We start from the raw sequence: 27,820 nt of genomic DNA, 5'->3' as shown, positions 1-27,820 counted from the left end.
TTATATTTTTTAGGTTTTGCCTTTAACCAGCAATTTATAAATCATCAATTATTACAATAAACCTGAAATGAATGAAAAAACAAATTTACAGGAATAAAAGTGCACACGACTTTGTGCGAATAGTTAAAATAATTTTATCTTTGCGGCACATTTCACTCTTTATTGAAAAGTGAAACCAATTGCACTTAAGGTATGAAAAGGGAAGTAATCGGTACTTGGTAAAAATGTCTTTTGAAATAGTTACGATAGAAACTCCTTCTTTTTTTTTTTGTCCCAAGGGCTTACATTGTGCTTCTGCCATTGAAAATATCCAGTTCTGAGAACTGAAATAATTTTATTTTGATTGTCAAAGACATTAAGGATTTTGGTTTAGAAGAAGATTTCCCTGTAGCCGGGACAATTTATTTCTTCCAAATAAGGCAAATTGTAAATCATTTATTTAGTTATCTGTGATTGTCCTGACCCGTCCCATCACCTTCTGGATCTCATACAAGACGCTACATCCCCCTCGAGGAAAGTGGTCTTCTCCTTCTGAGGTGTTGGATACTGGGAATGCCAACAACATCTGTTCTTTCTGAGGTTTTCTGACTTGAAGCCATTGGTTGTAACCCATAGGGTTCCCATCTTGCATTGCATTGAGTATTTTGCTGGGGAGAGCCCCATTGGCACATGCCTAGTTCACACACAACTGTCTTTCAGCTCATGTTTCAATTCACGCAAGAGCTAGTGCACACCATGAGTCCTGACGAAGAGGAACATTGAGTCCTGATTGTTGGCTCAAGCCAGTATGACTGAATGGGTATTCATCTGAAATAAATTTTAGCTCATGGGACCCAGGTACAAGGTCATCTGTTTGGTTTTGACCCTGTAAACAAAACACAATTATATGTGAGACCATTGGCACCATTGTGATAGCAGAAGTGATTAGCAGGGGAAAGAAAAGGAACTCTGCTCCTGTAATTTGTTTATAACTGCCCAGGTTTATTGTGTATTTCCATCCCTAAACATTTGTTATTTGCGTAGTAATATGGGTTTACATCATCATGTCTTTTTTTTTATAACAAACCAAGATAGTTTCCTTTTACACATTACATATGCTGCCTTCTATTTATTATACTAAATAAAAATATTTTATTCTTTTATTTCTTACAACTCTTGTTTTAATGTCCGCATTGGTTAGGCCTATTTATTTTTACAGTCCCAAATATAAGCTGCAGTTTATTTCTCAGTTCATTTTGCTGAACACTGAACTAATAATATTACAAGACTGATCTGAGACTGAGATTTCAGACATCACTTTCTGTACAGGTAAAACACTGACATTGTTCATGAAAATAAATACAGCAACTATCTGTTCATTTGAGGTTTCTTACCTGGGAAACAGCTCCCATCCCCTGCCCTGAGTATTGTGTAGCGAGGGCAGGTTCTGTTTTTAATACCGGTGTGGTGTCTGTTGTAACTGAGGAAGGTGAGGTATTTGCCGAAGTTGATGACCCTGAAAAATTATACAAAGTTGTAGTTACAAACAGAAGGTCAAAACCTAGAAAACACCATAAATGCTGTAGAATACATTCAGCAGGGAAACAAACTGGGGAGGAAAAAAAACAGGAAAGAAGAGGAACAGATAGACATCACTTGGTCTGGCTAATCACCTGTAGATGATTTTCCTTTCACATTTTTGGGCTTCCTCTTTCGTGTCTGTATGATTTCTTTCTTCATGGCTAGAGGACGGGGAACCTAAAAGAAAATAAGCATTTTTTTAATTTTCAAGATTTCAAGAGTGAAGTGAATGAGGTTATGTAAATATAGCAATATTGTCTAAAGACTAGGTATTTTTTTTCTTATCTGTCATTAAATTTAAGCGGCTCCCCCAAAGTTATCAGTCTTTTAAAATCTGCCTCAAGTCCAACACTGCAATTATCTAAATTTCTCTGTCCTGATGCAGAGATAGGAATTTGCTCAGTCAATGAAAAATATATTCAGCACTGATCAAGAACCAGTAAGTATCCAGTTTCATGAAATGTTAGGGATTACATAGTGTTCATTTGAGATGTAAGATTAAAAAATAAATCTGTTAGAGAAATGGTAAATGATCATTTTTAGTTTCAGCGTTTCTATTTTGTTAAGGGGTTACCTCAGTGTTAGGGTAAGGGCTAATATTAAGGAAAGAATAAAGCTAAGGATTTTGTAAATAGATACATTTAAAAAATAAAGAGAGTTGTATGTGAAGGGTTTATTTTGTGGATTAGGTTAAGTTTGTATGGTCAAGGGGCTAAAGCTACGTACACACTTCCAATTATTATCGTTGGAAAACGAACGACGAACGTTCATGCACGATATATACGAACGATCGTATAGCACCGATCCTGCACATAGAGTTAACGACACGATCGTTCGTAGATATTGTACACACAATAGATACGATCGTTTGAGCGATAGAGGAACTATGTGCACGACAGGAAAGTGAACGAACGTTCGTTCATTACGCATGCTCAGCCCATGGACGATCAACGAACGACCGTACACACGAACGATGTTCAACGATCGTCGTCCAATCCGATCCGTCGGTCCGGGCGTTCGTTTCCAGCGACTTTCCTCGTTCGTCGGCGTCGTTGGTTACTTTTTTACGAACGATTTTTTGCCCAATCGATCGTTCGTCGTTCGATTGGAACGATAAAAATTGGAAGTGTGTACGCACCTTTAGTGATCAGGTCAGCCTAAGGATTACATTAGGTTTATTGGTTATGGGATGTGGAGGAACATTTCTTTTGAACTTATTGCCAAGGGCATTTACAATAAATATTAGCACTGGATTCGCAGAGCCAAAATCCAAAACTTTCCGAATTACTCCCTTACTGCATATGTGAGGTTACCTTCAAAACATGGACTGTGGGTAGGGTGTAGGACAGATTTGAGCATACTTAGTATCACATAGTATGACTACAGTAATTTTGCTGCACATTTAGAACCTTCTCTGAAAGCCATGTGTATCAGCCAAGTTCCCGTTGCAGTGACTGAGTTAGCAACAGAAGTTTTGGCAGAGTATAGTAAATGGAAAAAAGCAATATTGATCTTTCCATATCGCATGTATAAAACAAGTCTCTTTGTGGCTCCCAAACTGATTACAAAAGTAAGCAAAGGTAACTGGAGCTTGGTTGTTTTTTTTGCAACAAAAGTTCTGTGGCTAGAAACTAGAAAGTTTTGAAAGGTGCAACAAACTTCAATAGAAGCTAATTAAGCAATGGGTAGAAATAATATTTCCTGATGTCAATAGGAAGACATAGGGATCTGTTTCACATAGCAATTAATCATATTTGTAATTTTTGCTATATTTGTTACCAAATAATAGGAAAACAAGACTAGTTGCTATGAGCAACACAAACATTTTCAAAAAAAAAAAAAGACTGTGTCATGTTTGCTTACTGCAGTCACCCTGACAAGTCATATGTAGTGAAATTCTTTGTAAGTCTATATGTCACACAGACTCTTACCCCATGTAGTTTCATGTAAAGGCCACAAGCATTGCATACTGGTTCTCCATCCGAGTTTCGCCTCCAAAGGGTTGTAGTAGTTGTGTGGCAATTTGTACAGCACAGTCCAGCACGTCGAGAGGAAGACTGCAAGAAAGAAAAGAAAAATATCTCTTTTGAGTTTCTTCTTACATTTTCATGGTAGCTTTAACATTTTCAAGATTTGGAAACAAGTTATATGCTAGAATTAACAGATTTATATTCAACAATTTAATATGTTCATGCCATTTCTAAAAGTACATTTTAAATCTGCAATGAAGACCTTTGTTCAGGCCTTTCCTGTTATAGGTTGACAAATGTGTTTGTGATAGACAGATGCACATTGTGCATGCATGGTCCACTGAATGGTGGTCTACAGCAATGCCAGGCAGTCAATACTGACAGGAGGTGGACTAAAAAAGCTAGAAAAATTATCAGATTTCAAATTAATCAGTATTTTATAAAAAAACAAAAAAAAAAACAAAACATGACAATTATTCATGATCCACACAGCAAATTAAATATCATTCAGTAAGTTTATATCTTCTTGGGTATAAAAACTCTGCAGTTCTTAGGCAAGCAATAAACCACATCATGCAATGATAGCTGCATTTATGGCTGACTGATATTGTGGACATGTTCATGAGAATGTGTCACTTCACGATGAGAAACTGGAAAGAAAGATGGAAGAAAAGAGAAAAAATACAGCCACGGCTGTGCAACACCATCACACCTCATTTTTCCTTGTGATTTTGCTATGGCAACACTGCCTAACTTTATAGCAATGAAGAATGGTGTGACGTTAATCTGTTAACTGTATGGAGGCACATTTTGAAATAGGCAAATTCAAACTGGGAAGAATTACTTGTTGCAGCCAATACAGGGAGATTTGACTCTTTTTTCTTTTTGTACTAATTTTCTTATTTTTGTTACAGTATGGAGATTGTGTGGATAGATTAGAATTTTGCTGGGCTCTAACACATTAAACTGCATGCAAAGCTAAAACTTTTTACAGTTTTGGAGTATGGAAGAGTTAAGTTCACTGTGAAGTTTTATTTTCTTTGAAGTCAGTGTCCTTTTAGGAAAACTGACCTTTATTTCCTAACAGGAATTAGGAGATTCTTAAAAGCAACTGAAGTCCCATCTTGTAAAATTGCCTTCATAGCATACATCCCTTATAGAAGATATTTCTTCACCTTGTGTTTTATGTAATTGGAATTCTCGTCAGTTTCTCTGCCAGGGACAATGGTCACCTGGGCTGATAGGTGAAGCATCTTTTCTTAGTGGGGATATAGATAGTAATAAAGACCAGACAGGGGTTTTACATTTCATTTTCCTATCCAGGACTAAAAAATAAACAATTTTGAAGTTAATTAGACCTTTTGAACCTTATCTTTTAAAATTGCTTCCATAAAATGTTTTTTTTCTTTCCATAAATAATTCCCTTCCCTTGCAATGCACCTCTGAACTCCATAAGAGTAAATTCCCTAGCAGAGCTCCCTTCTTGCATGTCATAGCCCTTTCCTCTTTTGGTAGATTCTAATTACTCTGTGCTAGTCTAGCTCCTCTGACCCTTTCCTCCCTACATAAACTTTTATACAAATCCCAGGGGAAAGACAAAAGGGTATACTATAGAACTGCTTTTCTCTACCTTATGAACATAGGGGAACCCTTGAAATAATGCCAGGTCAGGAACCCCCTGCCAATGTTTATGATATGACCAATTTACATTAGCATGGTATTCATTGGGAAGAATGCCAGCCTTACAGATATCCAAATAGATCATTGGTGTCAGTGGTAATTGACCTGACAGATGAAAATTGATCACTGCTCAAGGAACCCCTAGCAACATCTGGAGGAACCCTGCTTGAGAAACATTGCTATAAAATGTCATTTGAATGACAGCTCTTGTGGTCATCCAAAATGATGGTGCCCAGCAGCAGTTTTGGAACTTTTGATTGTCTACATAAGGACACCTTTTACTGCATAAAATATGTTATTTACACATCCGTTCTTATAGGAGGATTGTCACTGGTGTGTATTTTGTCCCAGTTTTTTGTACGCTCTACAGTAAGACAGAATGAAGAAATTAGGAGTTGCCGATTGAATACCCACTTTTTGGCCCAATATGTACTGGCTTACAAGCAAAAAAGCAATTAAGATAAATCCCCATGTTTTAAGCTCGTTTAGACTTCAGGTGTCCCTGTGTAAGAGCAGCAAACTTCTAATCTGTATCTTGCATAGGCTGCAAGACTTTATAATCCCAGGAAAGAGTTAATCCTTCATCTACTGGCAGCTCCAGAACTGGAGACAGGCAGAGAAAGGCAGAGGCTCCATTAGCTGCTTCCAAAAATATTGTCTCTGCAAATGTTCCTCCCTCAACCCTAAATCTCCAGCGCTAGTGATGGACGATGGCAAGGCCCAGGGGCTTGTCAAGGACAGAAGAACAACCATATTTTACTCCTAATTTCCTCTCAGTTTACTTTAAATGAAAGGGGGCCGGTCACATTTCCCTGGCAACGTTCTGACCTTGTCTGCAAGAACCTCGCTCTCTAACTTTGAACTGGCCCGCTTGTTTACATTAAAAAGAACAGCGCAATGGTCGAACAAATATGAGGCTCTATTATGATTTTCTGGACTGTCTATGGCTGATAAATATACGTGTACATGTGAACGTTTGCATTAAACAACTTGAATGTATGAACTCTGTTTCACATAGAGTCATCATACACTAAAAATGTGGAACAAATAAAAATAAAGAAACTTTAATCATTGTGATAGGATAGCTAAAGAACAAAAGAAAGACTTTAAAAGCTGAGGCATTAGATCATGTGATCCAAGTATCCAAGTTCAGGCAGGATGATCCTTTTCTTCAGCAAGTGATCAAAGGCCTTTGGAGGAAGCCCAAAACAAAAATGTTCTCAAAAAAGTATTTCAGCCATTCCATCACTTTTTATTCATCTATCCCTGCAAAACTGTTAGCTTTGAGTAGGACTTTGTAATATTGTATTGGTGACTGCCAGCACAGATCTTTTTCTTTCTCGGTCTTTGAATTTTCATTACTCCCACTTTTTTTTAGCTACTCTGCCCTGAAGACGTCTGTCCACATGAGACTGAAGCCATTTCTTTGTGTAGTCACTGCTGATTTTATTTACATTTAAGCTTCTGTTTGCTATGAAGAACATGATGAAGCAATGGCTTGGAGCTGTGTATGCAATCATAAAAGTCATTCTTTTTTTACCTGATTATTAGTAGCCACTATTTTGGAGAGGACCTCCTGGTCATATATTTACTCAGATCATAGTATCTATCAGGAATGACTCTTGCAATAGCTATTCCACTGATCCTTCTTCCCATATGTAATTTCCTTGTACCTGCTTGCTAGATAACCAATTACTATAATATTTCAATTGCTAGTTCTGTATTAGTTAAACAGTATCTATCTCCCTACTTTAGTCAGTATTCCTCCCTATATATCCTGTATTAGGTGTACTTTGTGTTTGCCGATTACTGTATTGACTCAGTATACAATAAGCACACAGTGGCGTTGGCTATATAGAACACATGTTCTGTTTCCGCCTGGGCCTGTTATACACTCTACGGCTTTGTAACAGACAAGGTGATGCAAGGAGACAAGTAAATGTTGCCTAACTCATTAACTGCTCAGGTCACAATTGCTCATTGTATCATGTGTGCTTTACTAAAGGCTTCATTCACATGTACATTAGATACCTATTAGTTCCTGTTATGTATTGACTAACACTTATGTGACCACTGCTGTAAAAATCCAATCAGACTGGAGTCTTAAATGAAGAGAAGAGAGTCATAACATGAACATTACCACATTGTGTATGTGTGACTAGGCCCTGTGATACCTACAGCACAGCTGTAAGGTCCAACTTCAGTTTTTTAAGTTTTGGATAATGTGGAAATAAGTCAGAGGACCTATCAGGTTCATCGATATCAAGTCCATATCGACATCATATATCGACATCAAGTGCATCAAGTATGCAATACAGTTGGTGAAACTTATCCTCGCATCCTTCACCAGTGAACACACAAGATGTCAAGGGAATGTAACCAATTGAAATTAGACCACAGTATAAAGCTAAGTATAAAGGTTTAAATTTCATTATCCAAAAATAGAAAAAAAAATTGGGTTGGAGTAGAGCTTAAAAAAACTTGGCCATCTTGCCGTTGTCTAATGACTTATCTGCAAACAGCACCAACCAATCCCATATACTATGGTTAATATTTGACATCTAATCAGCAAAGAAATCATTTAGCTATCAATCCTATCCACAAACATGAAATTTACAAAATCTATGGCAGCAAGTTCAACAACCAGGCTTTTCCATAGGCTTCTGGATGGATATCTTGTTACACAAGTCTGTTTGAGCAAACTCAGATTTAAAGCCATTACAAAATATGGATGCTGATTGTCATAGAGGATTCGTGTTACAGGACATTCAGGGGCACAAGATGATTGCTATGATGAAGAATTTCATTACTCAGAAGGCCTGCATTCTTTGCCAGTCTGCAATCACAAACTCTTTTTTTTTAACACAGCGTACATTTGTTGGTGAAAATGGGTTTTACCTCTCGAAAAAGTGTCTGAAAAGTCTGTATTGCCTATAGCAGCCAATCAAATTCCAGCTGACATCTTCCTGGCATAGGTTAGATAATAAAAAAAAGAAAGCCAAGCCAAACTTTTATTTATTACTTTTTATAGTTTCTTCATACAAGACCTATTGTTGATGGTCGTTTCTGCATTGCATTAAAGGTAGATGGATTCTCCAGAAGCTCATAACAACGTCATGAATGCTCAGGAGAGGAGTTAAGAAACATTTTATACACTGCAGCTTTTCCAGATCACTGCCTTTGACAACCTCATTAGCCTCACACATCAATCTATATGGAAAATATCTAGCACCTCGGAGAAAATCTGCAATTCTTGGTGTTAATCTAAAGCAACTGTCGTTTCAAAGGTATACTGCGGACACCTCCTCCATCTGGTGTCAGTGCTAAAAGCAACTCGCTTAACAGTAATAGCAGCAATGGAACACTGCAGGAATTTGTTTTCCAGTAAAATGTCTACACCTAATACACTGAGCTGGGAACATCGTATATTGTTCTTGGCTATGTTTTACAGATCATAGTCACAGGTATTCCCTGCATAAAATACATTAAAAAACAACAACAAGGGAGATTTGGCCTTATCTGTAATTGTCCCCATATGTTTGCATTTGTGGGTGAGCTGCCTCTTTGAAAAACATTTACCCAATATGTATGATAGTTACATACATGAATATCCAGGTTCTCAAACATGCTGGACGGACACTTTTTTGCAATGCCAAGCACTTCTGGAGTTTGTAGGTGACTTCACTATTGACAGACAATTTTCTACTCAGTTGGCTGATCCAAACAGTAAACGTTTCATCTAGTTATTTATTAAAACAACACAAAGGGGGTCTCTTACCAGTCTTTTCTGAGGCTTCACAAGTGGCCTGTTGATTCCGTTCATTTTGTGGTACAGTCCGCAGGCATTACACAGGTAGTGTCCAGTGCCATCTCGTCTCCACAGAGGCGTAGACATCGCGCCACAGTTGACACATTCTCTTCCTTCGGCATGGAAATCTTCAAGGAATTCTGTGAAAAATTACAGTGGTTAGAAGTGACAGGATAATTCAAGGTTTTTGGACATTTATTCACCTACTTCACCTCTACAATATCATTTATACTTTTTCTAAATATTTTATTTCTAAGGTTCTAATATGGCTAAGTGTACTGAAACTACTTGAACTATTGTGGCTGTGTCCGGCAGTCTCTCTCCAGAATCTTTCCAGATCTAAATATATAAAATATAAATAATATTTTAATATATTAACAAATAATTATCAAATAATTATTTTTCGTTCTCTGATGTTCCCTGTTGCATATAATCTGTATTTGAAGACCGGACACACTCATTGTGTTTGTGGCTGCTTTCTAGCAATGTTCGGCTTGTCTCTAAATTCTTTTATATGACCACAGCAGGCCTTATATTGTCATATGTAGATGGTCACTAGGTAAAATAAAAATAATTTCCTTCTAGATATGTGATATCATTAGCACTTCTTTTTATCTTCCATTTGAATGGGCTACCTAAGAACCAAAGTTGCACCAAAAAGCGCATTGTAGCATTTCCAGCAGAGCATTGCAAGGGATGTCAATCTGTAGGCAAAATGTGTTCGGGTGCTAAATGGCACAAATGCAATTAATGCAATAGAGTGGATGAGCCCAAAGTGCAAAATACATTAGACTATAAAAACCAGAAAGAAATAACTTGACTGACACACATCAGATTAACAAAGATTGGCTGCTATGGTTGATGCAGTATGCACTTAAAACTTCAAACCTTGCAGTATTTTGCAAGCTCATGGGTTGGTAACACTGAGGCATTAAAGAGGACAAATCATTGAAATGCCAATGTAGTATGAATTAACAAAGCACATATCAACACATATACAATACCACCACATTATTATTTTATTTCAAAGCTATTTGCTTGCTTGCTTCTTCAAGAGATTTAAACCTAAGACAGACTTGATAATGAGACACCAGGTATTTCTTTTTGAGACCATAGATTGTCTACTACATGTGCAGTGAAATACTTAAATCACCGAGCTACAGTAATTATGCAGCACTAACAAAACATAAAGGGCCATATGTAATGGGCACACATTTCTCCAGTGTATAAACATATATATATATATATATATATATATATATATATAAGCATTGCACACTATACAAAGAATCAGGATTTTATATATATATATTGGCACTATGATAAATTTATTTACAATAAGTTGATCACTTTCACATGTGTATCTAAAAAATCTGAAATAGACGGCAGACCGCCTTCCTTTCCAAGAAATGAAAAATGGCAAATATATTTTTGAAAGCTAAATTTGGAATGCTATTAAGTTTTCATTCATGTAGACAGAACTGCTCCTCGGCCATAAGTTCTGGGCTGCATTTTTGCTGCGGTTTTACCAGTCATAAATAACCTTTCTGCGTCTGCTAGACTGGGGAGTGCATGGCAAGCAAATGACATTTTGAAGTTTGTCTCAATGTAGTTTGGGACATAGGGGCAGGAAATACTCAGAGGCCGAGGTAATGTGCTGTCACTGTGATCAGTTCCTGGGAAAATAAGAGTTTTGCTTATCCTATGATAGTTTTAACTGTTTTATTTTTAAGACAGATCATTCATGATTAAATAAAGCAATAAACTTTTGCACATGGAACATGTTAATATCCACGTACCCACGATGACCAGTAATAACGTGCCCCAGCTAGTTGTGTCTATAAATGCCAGTTCTTGACTCATGGCAGTAACAGGGTTTGTGTAGATATTGTTTTTACAATGATCGTATATTTTTTACACTATATAAAAAATAAATGAAAAGAGTGAATCCCCCTCACAGACAACCTGACAGTAGGTTTAAACCTTTCTTACTTCCAGCTTCAGATTAAGTCATATGCACATTACATAGTGTTTCACAGAATTCCTAGAAACATCTGTCTCTGCCACTGGTGGATCTTTTACACAAGCTGCAGACTCCCCACAAAACTCAAGTATGGTTTTAGATACGGACTAAATAGGTTTTTAGGTGAAATCCAAAATGAATGGAAACATGAGGAACATTTGTGATATCTCTCAAACAGGTTTCATAATACTGACTTTCTGTTAAACACACCAGTACTCATTGCCATTCACAGGCTTCAAATGTTGACCTTATTTACTTCTGCAGATGTTATGATCTGAAACCTGGAACAGGGACCGGGTGAAGATACCAATCCAAGGAGTAAAAAGAAGTAAGTGAAATAACGGTAAGCAGGCAGGTAAGTTTATTTGATTGCAGCGGAGACATTAGCTGTCCATTCTGTAATAAAGAACCTGCATGCTGACACTTATTTTATTTTTTATTCTAATTCTGCTTTAACACATGTTACGATTTCAGACATAAATGGCCAATTTTTAGTGGGTCATCTGATTTACAAATTTGCCTTGTAAGAAGGGGCAGTAAAACACAACTACTTTGTAACATTGCACAGTAGGAAGCAAGCCCTGAGTATGTAAGTGTAGACTGTATGTCTTAATGCCAATATCCTACTGTGTAAAGCAAGATAAGGCCACCTTAATGCAAAATCCATGTTTTCAAAGCATCATGTGACTGCATCATGTTTTCAAAGCATCTAGGTGAAAAAAGTGTAATTTTTTTTTCTTTTTTTTCAAGCATTTGATTTTGTAATATTATTATATTATATGTTAGGTGTTATTTGTCTGGAGATCAGCTTACAATGATGCTAGAAACATGTAAAATTAGGATAATATCCTTAAAGATGCAGAAATGAAGTTGATTTATTAATAAACTGGTGCAAACGACAAAAAGAAATTGTTAGAGGGAAAACGTTTCAGGAGTACTTCCTAAAGCCTGGGACAACTTGTAGAAGTCAGCGATTCTGAAGTGTGTTTCTAGGTATAGCTTTCATAAACGTATACACTGTGCATTTACATTTTTGTCATACGTCAGCTGCACTTAACTTAATGCTAATGTCTTAATCACTTTTTGGGTGACTTGACTCTAATGTACAGAAGGACAACATTTCTGTGTGTTACATGAAAAATGTATTCTGGGGCCAAACGGTCTGTTACATTACCATGTATCAATTTGTGTGAGTGATACAACATTAGCCCCCTGCACAATGGCATTTTGATAAACTGGGATAGATTTTTAGATACACCCATTGAAAGATCCAGAAAAACTTCAATGTGTCTTTAAAACCTGCAAATAAGTTTGAGAGTTTACCAGGTTCTGATTCTAGCTTACAAAGACGTTTTCTCACATGCCTAAATGTAAGAAAAATTAGAAAAACTGCACTTTCTGATATCTTAAAAGATTTCAAATGTGGATGAGCTTTTTCATAGATGGAAGAGGAAAGATGTCTGATACAAACATTCTCAGCCAGTCGTATGTCCATAAATACATCAACAACTGCCCGGATAGGTTCTGACATTTTTTAACTTGACTAGCTTTGATCTCTATGAATGCGGTGATTCAGCACCATGCAATTTTGTTACATAGGCAGCAATTATCAGACAAATAGTACAAACAAAATGTGTTTATTCTATGTCTAGGTAAACCCTAACAAAAATGTTTTCTGTTCTTTTCTGGTATGTTTGATGTGCAAATGAACATTTTTTTTATCTCTTTAGTAAGCAGAAAAAATATGCAGTCCTAGACTTTCTGTTTTAGGGTGAAAACGATGCCTCTCCATATATATAGTATATATATATATATATATATATATATATATATATATATAGAGTGTCACTATCACCACATCTTAGGGATAATAATCTGCAATATATTACATTCCTGTTTCTGTGCTTAGTTACTGTGTATATCAGTCATACTCAACCAGGGTTCCTCCAAAGGTTACTAAGAGTTCCTCGAACTTTGCTTGATTAACCAACCATTTGATGATGTCCGCATAGTTCTGGGGCCAAGGCCACTTGGCATAGCCAGATGCATGGCTTCAATGGTGTTTTAGGTTTTCTATAAAGATGATATTTCAGCCATTGCTGTAATGTGGGCATTCTTTCTACTGGCCCAGAAATTTGTTTTTTTTTCCATTGACCCACAAACAATTGGTTTTCGTAGTGATTCCCTAAAAACCTGAAAATAATTTCAAGGGTTCTTCAAGGCTAAAATGTTTGATAAAGAATTGTGTAAACTATATCTACAGGGGTCTGGTCATTAATTTTAAAAAGGAATATATGTCAATAGGAAAGGATTTTAGAAACACAGTAATGGCCACCTAACCTTGGTAGTGCTAGTGCTGGAAAGGGCAGGCATTGGTAGTACAATAGGAGCCAAACGGTTGGTACAATGTGCAGGCATACTTTTCTATACACAAATTGTCACGACTCAGGGTTACTAACCTGCACAATTATCATATCTATGGGTACCTTCATTTAAATGAAAGGTTCGACGATGGTCTGAATCCAAGCAATTTTGCCATTTCAGCCATTCTGGGATCCAGGAAACTTTCCAGAGGCTGCCTGCGGTATCTATCAATGGTATTACCTACAGAAGTTTCTGTATTTGGCACAGTGTGCCACTTTCATTACAATTAGTTTAATTTTTGAAATATTTGTTTTTTTCCCTGTTCTATTAAATCAGCGCTCGCCAACCAGTGGTCCGCAAGAAAATTTTGGTGCTCCGCAGCTCTGGCCGGTGCGCCCCACCAGCTAATCCCCGTACAAATCCCAGGCTCAGGGAAGTGGGGGGCTGTGTCCCTGAACACAACCCGCCCACTCTCCCATCACAGGCTCAGATCAGAGCCGGTAATTTAAGTTTTTTAAAGGTTGGTGACCACTGTGTTAAATAACCTATTTGGGAACCTACAAATGTTAAGTTTACATCCTACAGGGTCCACAATTTTCACAGCCAGTGAACAGGTAATGTTTCCCATACCAAGGGCAGCACAGTGGCTCAGTGGTTAGCACTCTGGCCTTTGCAGCGCTGGGTCCCAGGTTTGAATCTCAGCCAGGACATTATCTGCATGGAGTTTGCAGGTTCTCCCCGTGTTTGTGTGGGTTACCTCCTTGTACTACGATTTCCTCCAACATTCCAAAGTCATGCAGTTAGGTTAATTGGCTTCTTCCTAAAATTGTCCTTAGGCTGTAATAATGACATATAGCTATAGTAGGGACATTAGCTTGTGAGCCCCATTGAGGGACAGCTAGTGGCATGACTATGGACATTGTACAGCACTGTTCAATATGTTGGTGCTATATAAATACTGTATATTAACATTAATAATATACCAAGATATAGCAGCTTGAATACTGCTTGGGCCTACTTACATTATTACTACGGACACTTTAATTAGTAGTCAGTGGTGAACTTAGGATCTCCGAAACGTTAGCGGAATACTTGACGTATCCCAACATGGATGAATCTGGTTGGTTCCCTATCTTATCCCATTTCGTCACATCCTAGAGCAGAACAGCTTGTGTTTTCTCTCCATCCCCTCCCAAAGCTGGACAATAAAAGATTATTCCAATGTTATTGTAAGATGATAAAAGGAGGAGGGGGCTTGGAAATTTTCCTGAACTCCATCACATAGTTTCTCGGCGCTGACTGCTGGCGACAGGCAGGCTGGAGCTGATGGAATGCTCATGGCTCGCAGCTCAGAGTTCGGACACAGTTTTCGGTGAGCTCCTACAATACAAATCTATCATTCCAGCCTCTGTGGCTGACATATGACAGACCATGGAGTGGGAGGAGGGGGCAGATTCCCCAGTCAATGTGAAACCCTTTCTGAGCATCCTCCTGTCTGTGGAGGACCCTGACACTGAGATGAATGAGAAGAGGTCTGGACAGTGTGCTCTGTGCTCACACAATATGATTAATAGGCAATAAAGCACCAACATATTCCAAAGCATGGTATACAGAAAAGTGAAACAACAGGGGTTACAATCTGGCCTAAAAGATTTTTTTTCAAACCCATTACAACAAGAATGCACCTCTGAAATTACCCACAGATGTCAGATTATTGATGCCCGGTCCTGACGGTCTCAACACTAAGCCTCTAGACAGCTTCACCCCCAGCATTCTGATTTTGAGCATAGTAATAAAAACTCCATGCTATTTGGCAGCCATATTCATGATAGGGTTTCAGTATTTACAGAAGGTCATTTACTAAAGAGGTACCGTCTGGTAATTTATTAAAAGTGACTTTTCATTTTTCAATGTGCATGTTCAGTTTGCAATGTGAATGAAAGTAGATAAAGCAAGGCAGTGTTCACTTTAAGTACCCAATCACGCATTTGGAAAAAAAATCATGTTTTTCTAGCACATTATTGGCCTTTTAAAAAGACGGACAGGTTCATCTTATACCAAATGCAAAGTGACCTAACAGATGAAATGTATTTGGCAAACTGAGCAGCCTATCCTTCTTTAGTAAATCAATCCCAACAAGTCACCATAAGTAAGCAGGTCAGAACATCTGCTGACATGCTTGTTGGGTATGAGTACAAAAGCCACAAGATAAGAATACCAACCTTCAATGTTACAAAGAACCCAATTCAGCTGAATAAATCTGAAGGCCAAAATAGTACTACTAAGGGTCGACTAATCATATTTTTCAAAAATAAAGAATTTAAATACTTAGTTGTGTGTTTTGATTATATCAGCTTTTTGTATAATGTTCAAACTCTAAACCAGGGGTGTCAAACTCAAATTCACAGAGGACCAAAATAATAAACTTAGACAAAGTTGCAGGCCAACCTTGAAATGCACTGAAAACATTGAGGAAAGGATTCCTTCTCAATAGATATAAACCCTTTTCATATGGAAACAAAGAGATTTTGCTTCACATTCAATCTGAAACAAGCTTAAAAATAGAGAAAGAGGCATTCATTTTTTTACATTTTATTTAAGAAAAAAATCGTATGCCTCTTTCATTATTTGTAGCCTTCTGAGTTAAATTTCAATGGTAACCTTTTTGCACAGGCTAACAATAATAATAACAATATTCTATGAAACCCAACCATTCAAGTCCATGCCTTGGAGTAACACGGAAAAGTACAGCTGAGGGGGACTTCTGATGGACTATCTTAACAAAAATATTATCACTTCTGAGGCTGATCTGCAGCTTTATCATAAAATATATATTTCCTTTCAAATTCAAACATAACAGTAAATATCTATCTATGAGGACAAGCAGTAGGTTTCTACCTAGGTAACAAATGTATGCAGAAATGTAAAATACAAAAAAACAGTAAGAATGTAAACTTCAAAACATTCTACACGTCTTCATTTTAAATAATTATTTTAATATTTCTAATTGTATAAAATGTATCAGACTACAGAATATATAATATTATAGGGCAATCAGAACATGTGTATTACCCTGGTATCATAAAATAAAAAAAGATATTATTTGAACTAGGATGTTTATAGCACTATAACTTGGCTTTATTTGTATAGCTGAAACAAAACTAAAGGAGAAAGTGAAAGGGGGGTGCAGAGGAGAGGTAATAAAGGAAAGAAAAAATGAAAGCAGGATATGAAGGAAAAGAAGGCCTATTGTTACTTTTCTTAACACAAAAGCCAAAAGTACAACACAATAACAAGCAATAAAAAGCACAACTTCTGACTATTGCCTGTATTGCTCAAGCCCTGGACACAGCATCTCTGTTCCCTGGCAGGAATGGATCACATAATTCCCAGGGGATTGCATGGAAATATAGGATTTAAATAGCAAACATTGGTCTGAAGAAGGGCCCGACTGTATATAAATCCTGATGACTGAATCGCAGTTGTCCTCCACCTTGTGTAACCTCACTCTGCACACTGATCACTTTGACATGGCTAATATCTCGGGTCAATTACTCCCCTGCAGTGATCATTCGCTGATAACCAAACTTGTAGCTGTTCACTTATCTCCACCTGTCAAATCCAGCAAAGTTTCCAGCTCAGCAATGAGAGCCAGGCAGACAAATGACTTGAGCACACACAGAGGACAACTGAAAGTTCCTTAGGGGACAATTTTTGCAAGTGATGCAACAGAAAAAATAGTTAATCTCACATCCATGACAGACTGACACACTGCGTGACCAATGTACCACCTAATGCCATAATATGTGAACATGCAGCTCTAGAGCAGGCCCTAATAAATTATCAGCAACCCCAGGTAAAACCATTCATTCAATACAGATAATTCCAGCTATTTGTCATTTTAAAGGGTAGTTGTCACTGGGAAATGAGTTAGACAAGCAGCAGTCAACTAACAGCTGCGTACACACAGGTGCCAAAATTATTGCTGGAAATGAACAACTAATGACTGTCTGTCCGATAATCGTTAAGAAAAAAAATGTACAACGACGCCATATGAACGAGGATTGTCGCTGGAAACGAACAACCGTCCCGGCGAATCAGATTGGGAGAATATCTATTGTGTGATTGTGGATGGTTTTGCAGTACACTTTCTTCTTTACATGTCACTTCCTGCATCATTGAAACGATCATATCTAGTGTGTGTAGATTTTATTTGAACGATCGTATCGTTACAGTATGTACAGAATTGTGCACAATACAATCTTTCAAAATAATCGAGCATAATCGTTAGTCATTCGTTTTCTAATGACAATTATTGCACGTGTGTACCTAGCTTTACAGTTCATTAGCATTAATTAAAATTACATTTTCCCAGTAAGTATGTCAGTGTCCACAATATCATGAAGAGGCCATTATCAATAATTATTAAGAATACTTTATTGTATATTTCTGGATGTTTAAAGGGAACCTGTACTGACAGAAACATGGAGGCTGCCATTCGTGACAGCTTTAAAAGTGTTGGCTGATCCACTGGCATCCATTGATTAGAGATTAACAGTTCTGATTATATACGTGTTCTAGATTTGTAAATCAGAATTTTGAAACCAGAGGTGGCCATGCTACCAGCATTTTCAGAGCAGCCTCCATATTTCAGTTCAGCTTTGATTTCAGTAATGGAAGCAACAATGTCAAAAGCAAAACTTCTATATGTATTACAACTCACTCAATTTTGTGATCTTGCTCTGTATGATTGATTTTTAAATAATAAATAGAAAAAGGCCATGTACGTGGATACATATTTCATCTACATCTACAGGAGGCTGCTGGAGCCCATGTTATTTATCAATATGACAGATCATCTTTGTATAATGGCCACCTTTGAAGATTAAAAAGTAGCACTTATCTCTCTTTAGCTTCCTTTGTACAGGGCCTGAGAGTCTAAAGAGATGGTTGCAGACACCTGATTAGATACAAAATGATTACAGCCTGACATAATAGCAGTCACTATGATCTCCCTTCTCTCACACAGCCATACATTACAACCACCCTTTTCTGTTATGTTAGGTCAAGGTCTCTTCTTTTGTGTCATTGATATTAAAAAATAGCCCACTTATGAATTGCAATGCATTTGGGTCCTACTCATAGCAACATCTGTCTGTTTTAAATGTAAGTAGCTGAATAAAAGAAGGCATCATTATTTATTTTATTGACTTTCACTTTACAAAGTGAACAGCTTCTGCTACTTTAGTCCATCACCCCTGTTGGCTATAAGTTGCTTTGAGTGCCGACTGAGGCCTGCATTTTTATCTCAAATTGTCTTATTTCTGCAATAGGACAAGAAATAGCAACTGTATTTGGGGGTTAGCCATTCATTTTTGCACTTTGGTATTGACCCCCCTTAACTCAGAATGTATACCTACAAGCAGTATTGTAATACAAATAAAGCATTATTTTTTATTATTATTAGGACTTATTTTTTATTCTCATAGAGTTGATTTACTTGTGGGGATTTTATTAGGAGACGTCTGTATGTTAGCCAAGTACATTTTAAAAAATAATGTGAACCTGTATTTACCTGTATGCCATACACAGATTGTCACATCATGTCTAGCCTATGCAAAGAGCAGGGGTGGCATGATGTAGGCAAATTTAGTTTACCAAGTGGAAACCATGATCAGGTAAAGTTTTCCAAACTTTCAAATCACTAACCTTCTATGAACAATGACTAGAGGTATCTGTAGGTGTGCCAAAGACATCTGATAGTTGCTCAGTCTGACTGAAGCCGCTAATCTAGCCATATACCTTGCAATCCAATAGAATAATATTTTCTATCAGTGACTATGTACATGAGAGCCAGATTTTTTTATGGGGTTTTGATGCAAAGTTTTGATGGCGCTTCTGATACACCTAAAGGCATCAGATATTGCACATTCAGGTTGTGAGATGTTTTACACTTAGTATGTACTGCCCCAGGATCACCAGAACAAACCTTCCATCATCCCCAACTTTTTTCTTGAATGTAGAACTTGTCATTTTGTCCTTTTTAACAGCTGGGAACTCACATCCTTCAAATCCTGCTTTCCTCTTAAATACCGATCTCCTTCATTTCACTGTTTGTATAGATAAAGGAAGGTGGTCTATAGGGTAAAATATTCTACTCCATAAATAGGGGACTTTATTCTAGCGTAACCCAGACAGATAAAAATAAGAAAGGTGTTCATAACCCTGTTATATGTGCTTCACTGAGGGGTGATTCACTAAAGGAATTTAGGTTGATCACTTACCAAGGTGAAATAGCACCTTGCATGTAAATATTTACTTAGCTTAGTACTTTAGTACTTTACAAAGATTACCAAATCACATGCAAGAAAAAAACAAAATAAAAAAGTTTTTTTTTTATTTTATAGTTGACATCAGAGGGGCTTCATCTTATTTACCAAGTTGAGCAAAATATTCCTTGCATATTTAGTTTTGGATAATTCTCTTTGCGATGTGGACAGCCTGAACTACAATAGCAAATCAACCCCATGTAAAAGCACACTAACATTGTCATTATGTTATTTTTTTTTGGTAGCAGTATTAATATTATTATTATTATTATTATTAATAATAATAATAATAATAATAATAATAATAACAATACTAACATTAATACTGTGTGATATAAAAAGAGTTGAACATAATTTCCACAAAATATTAGTATGTGGTGACATAATTAAAAATATTGACCTAGCTACAACTACTATGGAGTATATATTTATGAATATGTATAATATATATATATATATATATATATAAACATTCCATGCAATATTTATCTATATCCAGTATAAGATAATAAGTATCACAATATCCCTTATATATATTAGCCGCTACCAATAATAGCACTGCTGCTACTATTTATATATTATGTATAATAACCAACCTCAAATGACAAGAGAATGTAAACTATTTTGTGTTATAGTTTTACCTTCTTTGTGACTGCTACTATCATTATTTAGTAATACTTATTACTGCTGCTAAACATAATAATAAAACACAAATGTTAATATTGTGATTTTACAACACTTGTACTAGTATTATCTATGTTAGAGGAGATTTGGGAGTAGCAGAACATTGACAAGCAGGCTATTAGTTATAGAAGTAGGTAGCCCTCCTCGGAGCCCTATGGCCAGGCGAGCACCCAGGGAGCCGTCCTTTCCTCCCCCATACAATCACTTTGTAAGAGTTGAAGTGTGCCACTTATTGTTACAATGTATGCAGCCACACTATTTTAAACTGTTCTATGGATTCTTCCTTCCCTATCCAGGACTGAACAGATCTTGGCTGTGTTATATACGGGGCTGTGACACAGAACCAACCGGGATCATTTCTAAACCAGACACAGCTTGTATAAACCCAGACTGCAGGGGAAACCTAAACATACCAAACATTTATTATTATTATGGTTACCGCTGCAAACCTATTTTATTGTTATTATTGTTCTGTATTTATTATATTATTCATTGTGTACTATTATGTTTCTACTTTTATTCCTCTACTATAATTATCTGAATATACAGGTTACCATAACTGGTAAATATTACTAATATTATTACTTTTTAATGTTCTCATGGCTTTACTACAACTGGTCGGTTCTGTTTTTGTATTATTATTATTATTATACTATTGTTGTATTATTATTAATATTATTATTATTTAGTATTCTTTGCATTTTTCACTGTGTGCTATTATCAAGACTTTACCACAGTTGATCAATTCTTCTGTATTGTTATTACCTGAATTAACAACTTACTATATAACTGGTAAATATTACCATTATTATTATTAATATTATTTTATTATTTAATGTTCTCTGAGCTTTTCAACAGCTGGTCAGTCCTGTTATTATTATTGTATTATTATTATTATTTTGTATTCCTTGCATTATTCATTATGTACTAAAGTGTTTTCAAGACTTACCACAGTTGATCAATTTCTCTAGTATTATCTAAATTCACAGGTTACCATAACTGGTAAATATTACCAATATTATTATTAATATTTTTATTATTAATAATATTTTATTATTTATTGTTCTTGAGGCTTTCCAACAGCTGGTATGTCCTGTTATTATTATTGTAATATTATTATTTTGTATTCCTTGCATTATTCATTATGTACTAAAGTGTTTTCAAGACTTACCACAGTTGATCAATTCCTCCAGCATTATCTAAATTCACAGGTTACCATAACTGGTAAATATTACCAATATTATTATTATTAATATTAATAATATTTTATTATTTAATGTTCTTGTGGCTTTACAACAGCTGGTCAGTCCTGGTATTATTATTGTATTATTATTAGTTTGTATTCCTTGCATTATTTATTATGTACTAATATATTTACAAGACTTTACCAGTTGATAAATTCCTCCTATATTATTATTTTTATTATCCAAATCCACAAATGGTAAATCATACTGGTAATATTAAAATTAAATTATTAATAATATTAATATTATTACTACTTAAAAGTTTTCATAGCTTTACCACAGCTGGTTATTATTTTTATATTCTTATTGACTGTATCTGTTTGTTGATTAATGTATTTCTACAGTTCCTTTCTTTCTTCCTTTTATTACAAGATAATATATTAAACTCACATATTATCATATTAAACATATTTGAAATGTCTGATTATAAGTGTATGCTATTTATAAAAATATTACACAACAGTTCTATATTAGATATATCACTATATTCATTAATAATCATCCATGGCAAGACACCTCTAAAATATTATAAAATGTAATTGATGTCCTCCATCCAGGGACACTGCACATAAAGTACTTCATAAGCACACCTGAAAACATCCAGATTCCATCTACAAATCTGGACAACATGAAGCAGACTATCCACTGACATCAGAGAGACCAGGGATTAGATAAGAAATACATTAGCAGATATTACAACATTGGGAAAGCAGGTGTCAATGGGTGCAGAATATAATCAGGGCTCTCTCATAGATAAAATACCTCCATTGCCACATAGGAGAAATTATCTCCTCAGAAATATTAGCGAGTCAATAGCCAGTATATAAATGATAAGGCCAAAGGCCAAGGACAGAAAGATTGGTATTAGTAATTATTGTAATGTATACACAAATGCTGAGCATTGTAATCAATGTATATAGAAGAATGAGATTAAGGTATTGTCATCAGAAAGCAATTGTTAGTTTATTGGAGTATTTTAAGGCTATGTTTATCAGTTTGTGTTCTTAAGAATTACTTTTATTTCGTACTATTTAGCTTGACTTAATATATAGTAGATAGACTGAATTATTATGATATATGTGGTTATATAGGGATTTTCTAGGTAAATGTCTATTATTGATATTATACTCTTTATAGAAACGTTCAGTTAGGTTTCCCTCTGTTGTGATCCTTCGTTCAAAGACTCAATACACATTTTAAAATAAAACACACTGCAATACATATATATATAATTACAAATTAATAAAACGAATGGAATAATAGAAAACTGTGGTCCCAGTTTAAATGACTAAGCGTGTTGCTAAATGCAAAAATAAGAACTAATATTTAAAAAGGTATTGCAGTAAAAACTAATCGAGCAATGGGTTCTCTATTTTGACAATACAATCTTGTTAGTATAATACATAATGACCGCTTCTCTAATAAGCCAAATTCTACTTTCACTTTTTAATCAATTTGATATTAACATTTTGCAAGATATTCTTTTTTGTTCAATACAAAGTTCCATAGGAGGAAATAAAATACAACTTCCCAGTATGAAGTGTTATCTATCCTCAGCGTTTTCATGTAATAAATAGAGGGCACTGTACAAGAGGAAATAAAATTTCATTTCTCAGTATTAAATGTTATCTATCCGCAGCCTTGTCCTGTAATACATAAAGAGGGGACTGTTCCTTCATCTAATGTAACCCATTAATATCTAATGATTGCCTACAAACGATTAGAACTTGGTGAAGAATACTAATGTGCATTCAATTTGGATTCACACACACTGCCAGCACAGTGATAAATGTTTTGTTTTATCCTGTAACTCAAGCAGCTGTCAGTGTGTATTAATATGAGCACTGATCAAAGCACAGGGCTAGATCACCTATTCCATGGACTGGGGGACCTGAGATTTGCAGGGCTTCTCATACTGCACTAGGGGGGTGTTTGGGGATTGGTAGCACAGAGGTCTCCCCCTATTACAATAATATAGTACTAATGAGGGTTTAAATAATAGGAATCCACCATGGTTCTGTGCATATGGTGCATTTCCAGATGCTTTGCATATGACATTCATATTACGGGAGTTAAAAATGATATATATATAGTAAAGGAGTACATAAAATACACAATAAATATATAAACCCATCGATTCTATCTTACACAATTGAAGCAATACCGGTCTTGGTGTAATTTCTTGATTTCCTTATCAAATGTATTCGTCATGCTCTAATAAAAATAGTGGAATATGTGCCACCTATAAACTATACTTACCCAGACTAGACCTCCTTCCAGGCAAGGCCGATCTGCCCTGCAATGTGTGAAGCATGGTGCTGTCAAAATGCCCCGGTGCCCAGGTAGGTGCCATGTCCGGGCTGACATAGGAGTACGGTGTGGAGTAAGAGCCATTGACTGAGCGCACCAGGGCATTGCCATACTGTTCCCGGGTACCTCCGCTCAGCATCAGCGGGCTCTGGTGGTGGTAGGCTCCTTCTCTGCCAGTGTTGTTGCCCACCGGTGGGCTGTGGGAGTAGGTGAAGCCGGAGGGGGTATGGGGGCTGCTGCCATTAAAAGCGTGGCTCTCGTTGGCTGTCTGTGGCCACCCGGGGTGGCTGCCCAAGTGGTGCCCTTGGTGGGCACTTTCACAGCTTTGCAGGTAAGGCAGCGGCTGCAGCATGGCGGGCACTCGGCTGGTGGGCACATAAACCGGAGGGCTGGCGGTGGGATGGAGGAAGTTGGTCGAGTCGTGAGTATACGCAGACTGGCCATGGTTGGAGGTGAGAGCAAGGCTCTGATACATCTTCTCTAACTGCAGATTAGATCCAATAGAAGGGAAATAAAAGGCTCTCCAGGCTTCCAGGTCTGGTAAGATCCCCTTCCAGGAACAGGCGTGGATCCTTCTTCCAGATCTGCAGAGGACAAGTACCTGGAACAGTGTGGAGAAAAGAAAACTAAACAAGAGACTCCAAACTCTGCTGGGGGAGGGAACTGACACTCCAACACTCACATCACAGGGCACATCTGGCACCCTACCCACTCTAAGATGCCCTGCCAGGCTTTGATGGGACAGCACCCTCCTATCTGTAGTCCCTCCAAAACTGGGGGGTTCTGGGGTTACTTGGCATGGAGGGAAAATGACGCAAATTGCCATTGATGTCAATCCTTTATGGACACTGGTATTCTTTCCTTGGTAGGTGGGACATGTAAGTTTTTTCCCCTCACCCAGACCGGGTGGACTAGTGTTTGGGGGTAACAAGGAACATTTTCAAAAATACATCTAGGTCCCTATGGGAATTGGGCATCCTATCCATGAATGGCACTGTATATTAGGATGTCTAGGCCCTCCACACCTAGCCTGCCATGTATTACTAAAGTCTAAAGGAAGAAACATGCCAGGCTCTGACAATTTATAATTCGCAGGCTGAAATCATTAGTAAAACTGAATGGTCCCTGAAAAAAGCAAGAATGATCAAATGTGGTATATTGATAACTGCTAGAAGGTATCCTGTGCCCATAGAAGGGGATTGTGGGCATTTTCTTTATGCCCGTATGGTTAGATGAGATTTGCCCCTTCATATTTCTAATCGGCAAGGATTAGAAGGAATACTGCCGCAATTTGCGTCAATATTGAAGGATGAGTCCTGCTGGCATGATGTTTGCAGCCTGGCTCTGCTGGGGACACTGTGCTGCACTTACACGGCTCATAGCCTTTTGATAACACGGGATATAAATCGTGCATCAAGCGCAAACATTTGTATTGTGATAACAGCGATACATCCCTCATTATGCGCCAGATTATCAGGCAGCAGCGGTGTAAATCTGTGTCCTTGCTGATCTTCCAGCACTTTATCCGGATCTGCCTCCCCTGGTTTATCTGACAGATAAGGGCAGCTGGTTAGATATCGGGCTGCAGGGGGAAGAGAGGTACTCACTCTGCTCTGGGCGTGCAGGAGTGGAGAAGTCTGTCCCAGGCTCCAGGATTCCTCTGCTGCTCACCCTGCAGGGAGTATGACGCCCGGATCGGGTGAGGATCCTTAAAGGATGACGGCTGCTTGGGCTGTGCTCCGCTGACCTGTGAGTGCGAGTGACTGGGGCAGACTTTACAGCAGGGCAATTGTATGGGCAGAGTCACGTGACCAAGATAGGACCTGCTGCCTGTCCCTGGGGATTGGTGAACTGAGCTCACACACGCTGTGCAGATCTATGGGCACCCTGCAAGGTCTGGGGAGCATCATGACAACTGGCACCTGGCTGCATTGGCACAATCTTTGTACAGGTTGCTGTGGGTGGGAACATGGCAATGTCATCCACACTGCACTGTATGTCCTCCATTGACAAGTACACAGTGCAATGCATGCAGCACACACATGCAATTAAGGGTTTGTAGATTTTATGCATTGTATCTCGTAACCTTGTTATATATATAAATACATACACATACATACATATATAGAAAACACGTTTAAAAGATGGAATGCATAGAAACCGTATTAAATGCTATATACAGAAGAGATGAGAAATTACTAACATATATATATATTAAAAACACACCAACCGCAATAGATGGTGGGGGAATAGAGTATAGAATACACAGGGTATATATTACAAATTATTTAGCAATTCGGGGAGTTTAAGATGCAAGAATACACAATAGAATCTATAGGACTCACAATGTAATCTGTAGCATTAGGTTATATATAAGATGTGGGTGCACATTATATTAGTGTAATGTTGAATTTATAAGGTATTGTGTCATTGCAGTCTACGTGGTTGTATCTCATTTACAAATAAAACTTTTCTGCCATATACTAGGAAAACTTCATATTTCTTCATCAATAAAATATCAGAACACATCGATATTATTATACAGAACATGATGAATTCAACATCGGACAGCGTAGCCTTTTATTATGCGGAGTGATTGTGAATGTTTAACATGGGGAATGTGTCATTTATTAGTATTTAGAAGGTGGACTTCATTCATTATTTGTATGTGTATATATATATATATATATATATATATATATATATATATGAGGTCTGAAGAATATCCATTATGCTTTTTATTTGATCTTGGTTATTTCGGTGTGTGTAAATGATTTAATTAGAGTTTTGAATGTATATAAATCCATGTCACACTTCACGCCCATCTATAATATTTGGACGTTATCATTTTTAGTACATAGAAAATTGAGCACATTTAGTTATGATTGAATACATTACCACTTAGATAAACACAAGGGTTATTGCTGAGGTATGTAGCTGAGACCTGCAAATGGTTGCTTACATTACTTTATATATATATATATATATATATATATATATATGTAATATATATTTCTCTCTCTCTCTCATACACATATTTTTCAGGTGGAGTACTTTCGGTAGTTACATTACAATATCATTGTGTAGTAGTGATGATACAAACATATTTTAAATATTTAATAATTATTTGTAATATTTATATCCTGAAAACCAACACTACACCATCAGACATATAACTAAAATACATAAAAAAATATTACCAAAACATGCAAGGGTTTTTGTTTTGGATCTCGAGTTTTATATCAAAGATCACCTAAATTATTTGTAAAAAAAATATTAACGAATATTATACTAAAACTTGCTGATATTACAGTTCATTGTCTGAGATATTTGCCCTGTTTCAGTAAATCAGCATTAATTAACACAGAGCTGTTTCTCCTAGCAACAAGATAGGACAGGATTTGATTGATTGCTGTGGACAAGGATTCCGCACCCCTATACCATAGTCCCTGCTTGTCATTCAGGAAGGTAATGGCACCGAAGGGACAAATGTCGCCATCCCTGAGTGCGCCAGTCTGAAGGCCTCTCTACTGGTTATCACAAGGAAAAAGTTTGTTTATTTGTGACAGAAGGGAAATGTTTACTAAAGTCAGCCTGGAATATATACATAGTGATACAGTGTCACCCAGACAATAACAAACACCCTGCTGCTGGGTACAATGTAACAGCAATGTAAAAAGGTACAATGATACAACACCAACTGAGTACACATTGGTGTATATATATATATATATATATATATATATATATATATACACAATATATATATAAAATAAAAGTACTTTTATCAGATAGGTGTAGTTCCTACAGGCCACTCGTAGTGACAGATTTAAATTATAAAATAAGAA

The 27,820-nt window shown here is 36.8% G+C and overlaps 1 protein-coding gene and 1 long non-coding RNA gene across 3 annotated transcripts in view; one reads left to right on the top strand and one right to left on the bottom strand.

Moving 5' to 3' along the window:
- Positions 1-25,716, bottom strand: GATA5 (GATA binding protein 5). 2 transcript variants are annotated; one of them, XM_072414444.1, is made up of 7 exons: positions 25,580-25,716; positions 23,922-24,573; positions 8,989-9,158; positions 3,492-3,617; positions 1,653-1,737; positions 1,374-1,495; positions 1-865 (listed from the first exon to the last, which is right to left on the bottom strand). In XM_072414444.1, the coding sequence occupies exons 2-7, from the start codon at positions 24,445-24,447 to the stop codon at positions 713-715; spliced, it is 1,182 nt and encodes a 393-aa protein (XP_072270545.1). In that variant the 5' UTR covers positions 24,448-24,573; positions 25,580-25,716; the 3' UTR covers positions 1-712. The 2 variants fall into 2 exon arrangements, with proteins under 2 accessions (XP_072270545.1, XP_072270544.1); XM_072414443.1 differs by lacking the exon at positions 25,580-25,716 and adding an exon at positions 24,655-25,325.
- Positions 25,590-27,820, top strand: part of LOC140333051 (uncharacterized) — a 5,601-nt gene continuing 3,370 nt past the window's right edge. Inside the window, exon 1 of the long non-coding RNA XR_011921271.1 lies at positions 25,590-25,721. This is a non-coding gene — a long non-coding RNA (uncharacterized lncRNA). The remainder of the gene's footprint in view (positions 25,722-27,820) is intronic.

The sequence above is a fragment of the Pyxicephalus adspersus genome, chromosome 6, assembly GCF_032062135.1.
Source record: "Pyxicephalus adspersus chromosome 6, UCB_Pads_2.0, whole genome shotgun sequence".
Taxonomy (NCBI): domain Eukaryota; kingdom Metazoa; phylum Chordata; class Amphibia; order Anura; family Pyxicephalidae; genus Pyxicephalus; species Pyxicephalus adspersus.
This window is presented reverse-complemented; position numbering and strand designations above follow the sequence as displayed.

Coding starts and splice junctions, on each gene's coding strand:
- GATA5 (XM_072414443.1), bottom strand. CDS start 24,798: ATGGCAATTTGCGTCATTTTCCCTCCATGCCAAGTAACCCCAGAACCC. Junction 1,738..3,491: donor TTTACATGAAACTACATGGG/GTAAGAGTCTGT, acceptor ATTTTCTTTTAG/GTTCCCCGTCCTCTAGCCAT. Junction 1,496..1,652: donor GAAAGGAAAATCATCTACAG/GTGATTAGCCAG, acceptor ATAATTTTTCAG/GGTCATCAACTTCGGCAAAT.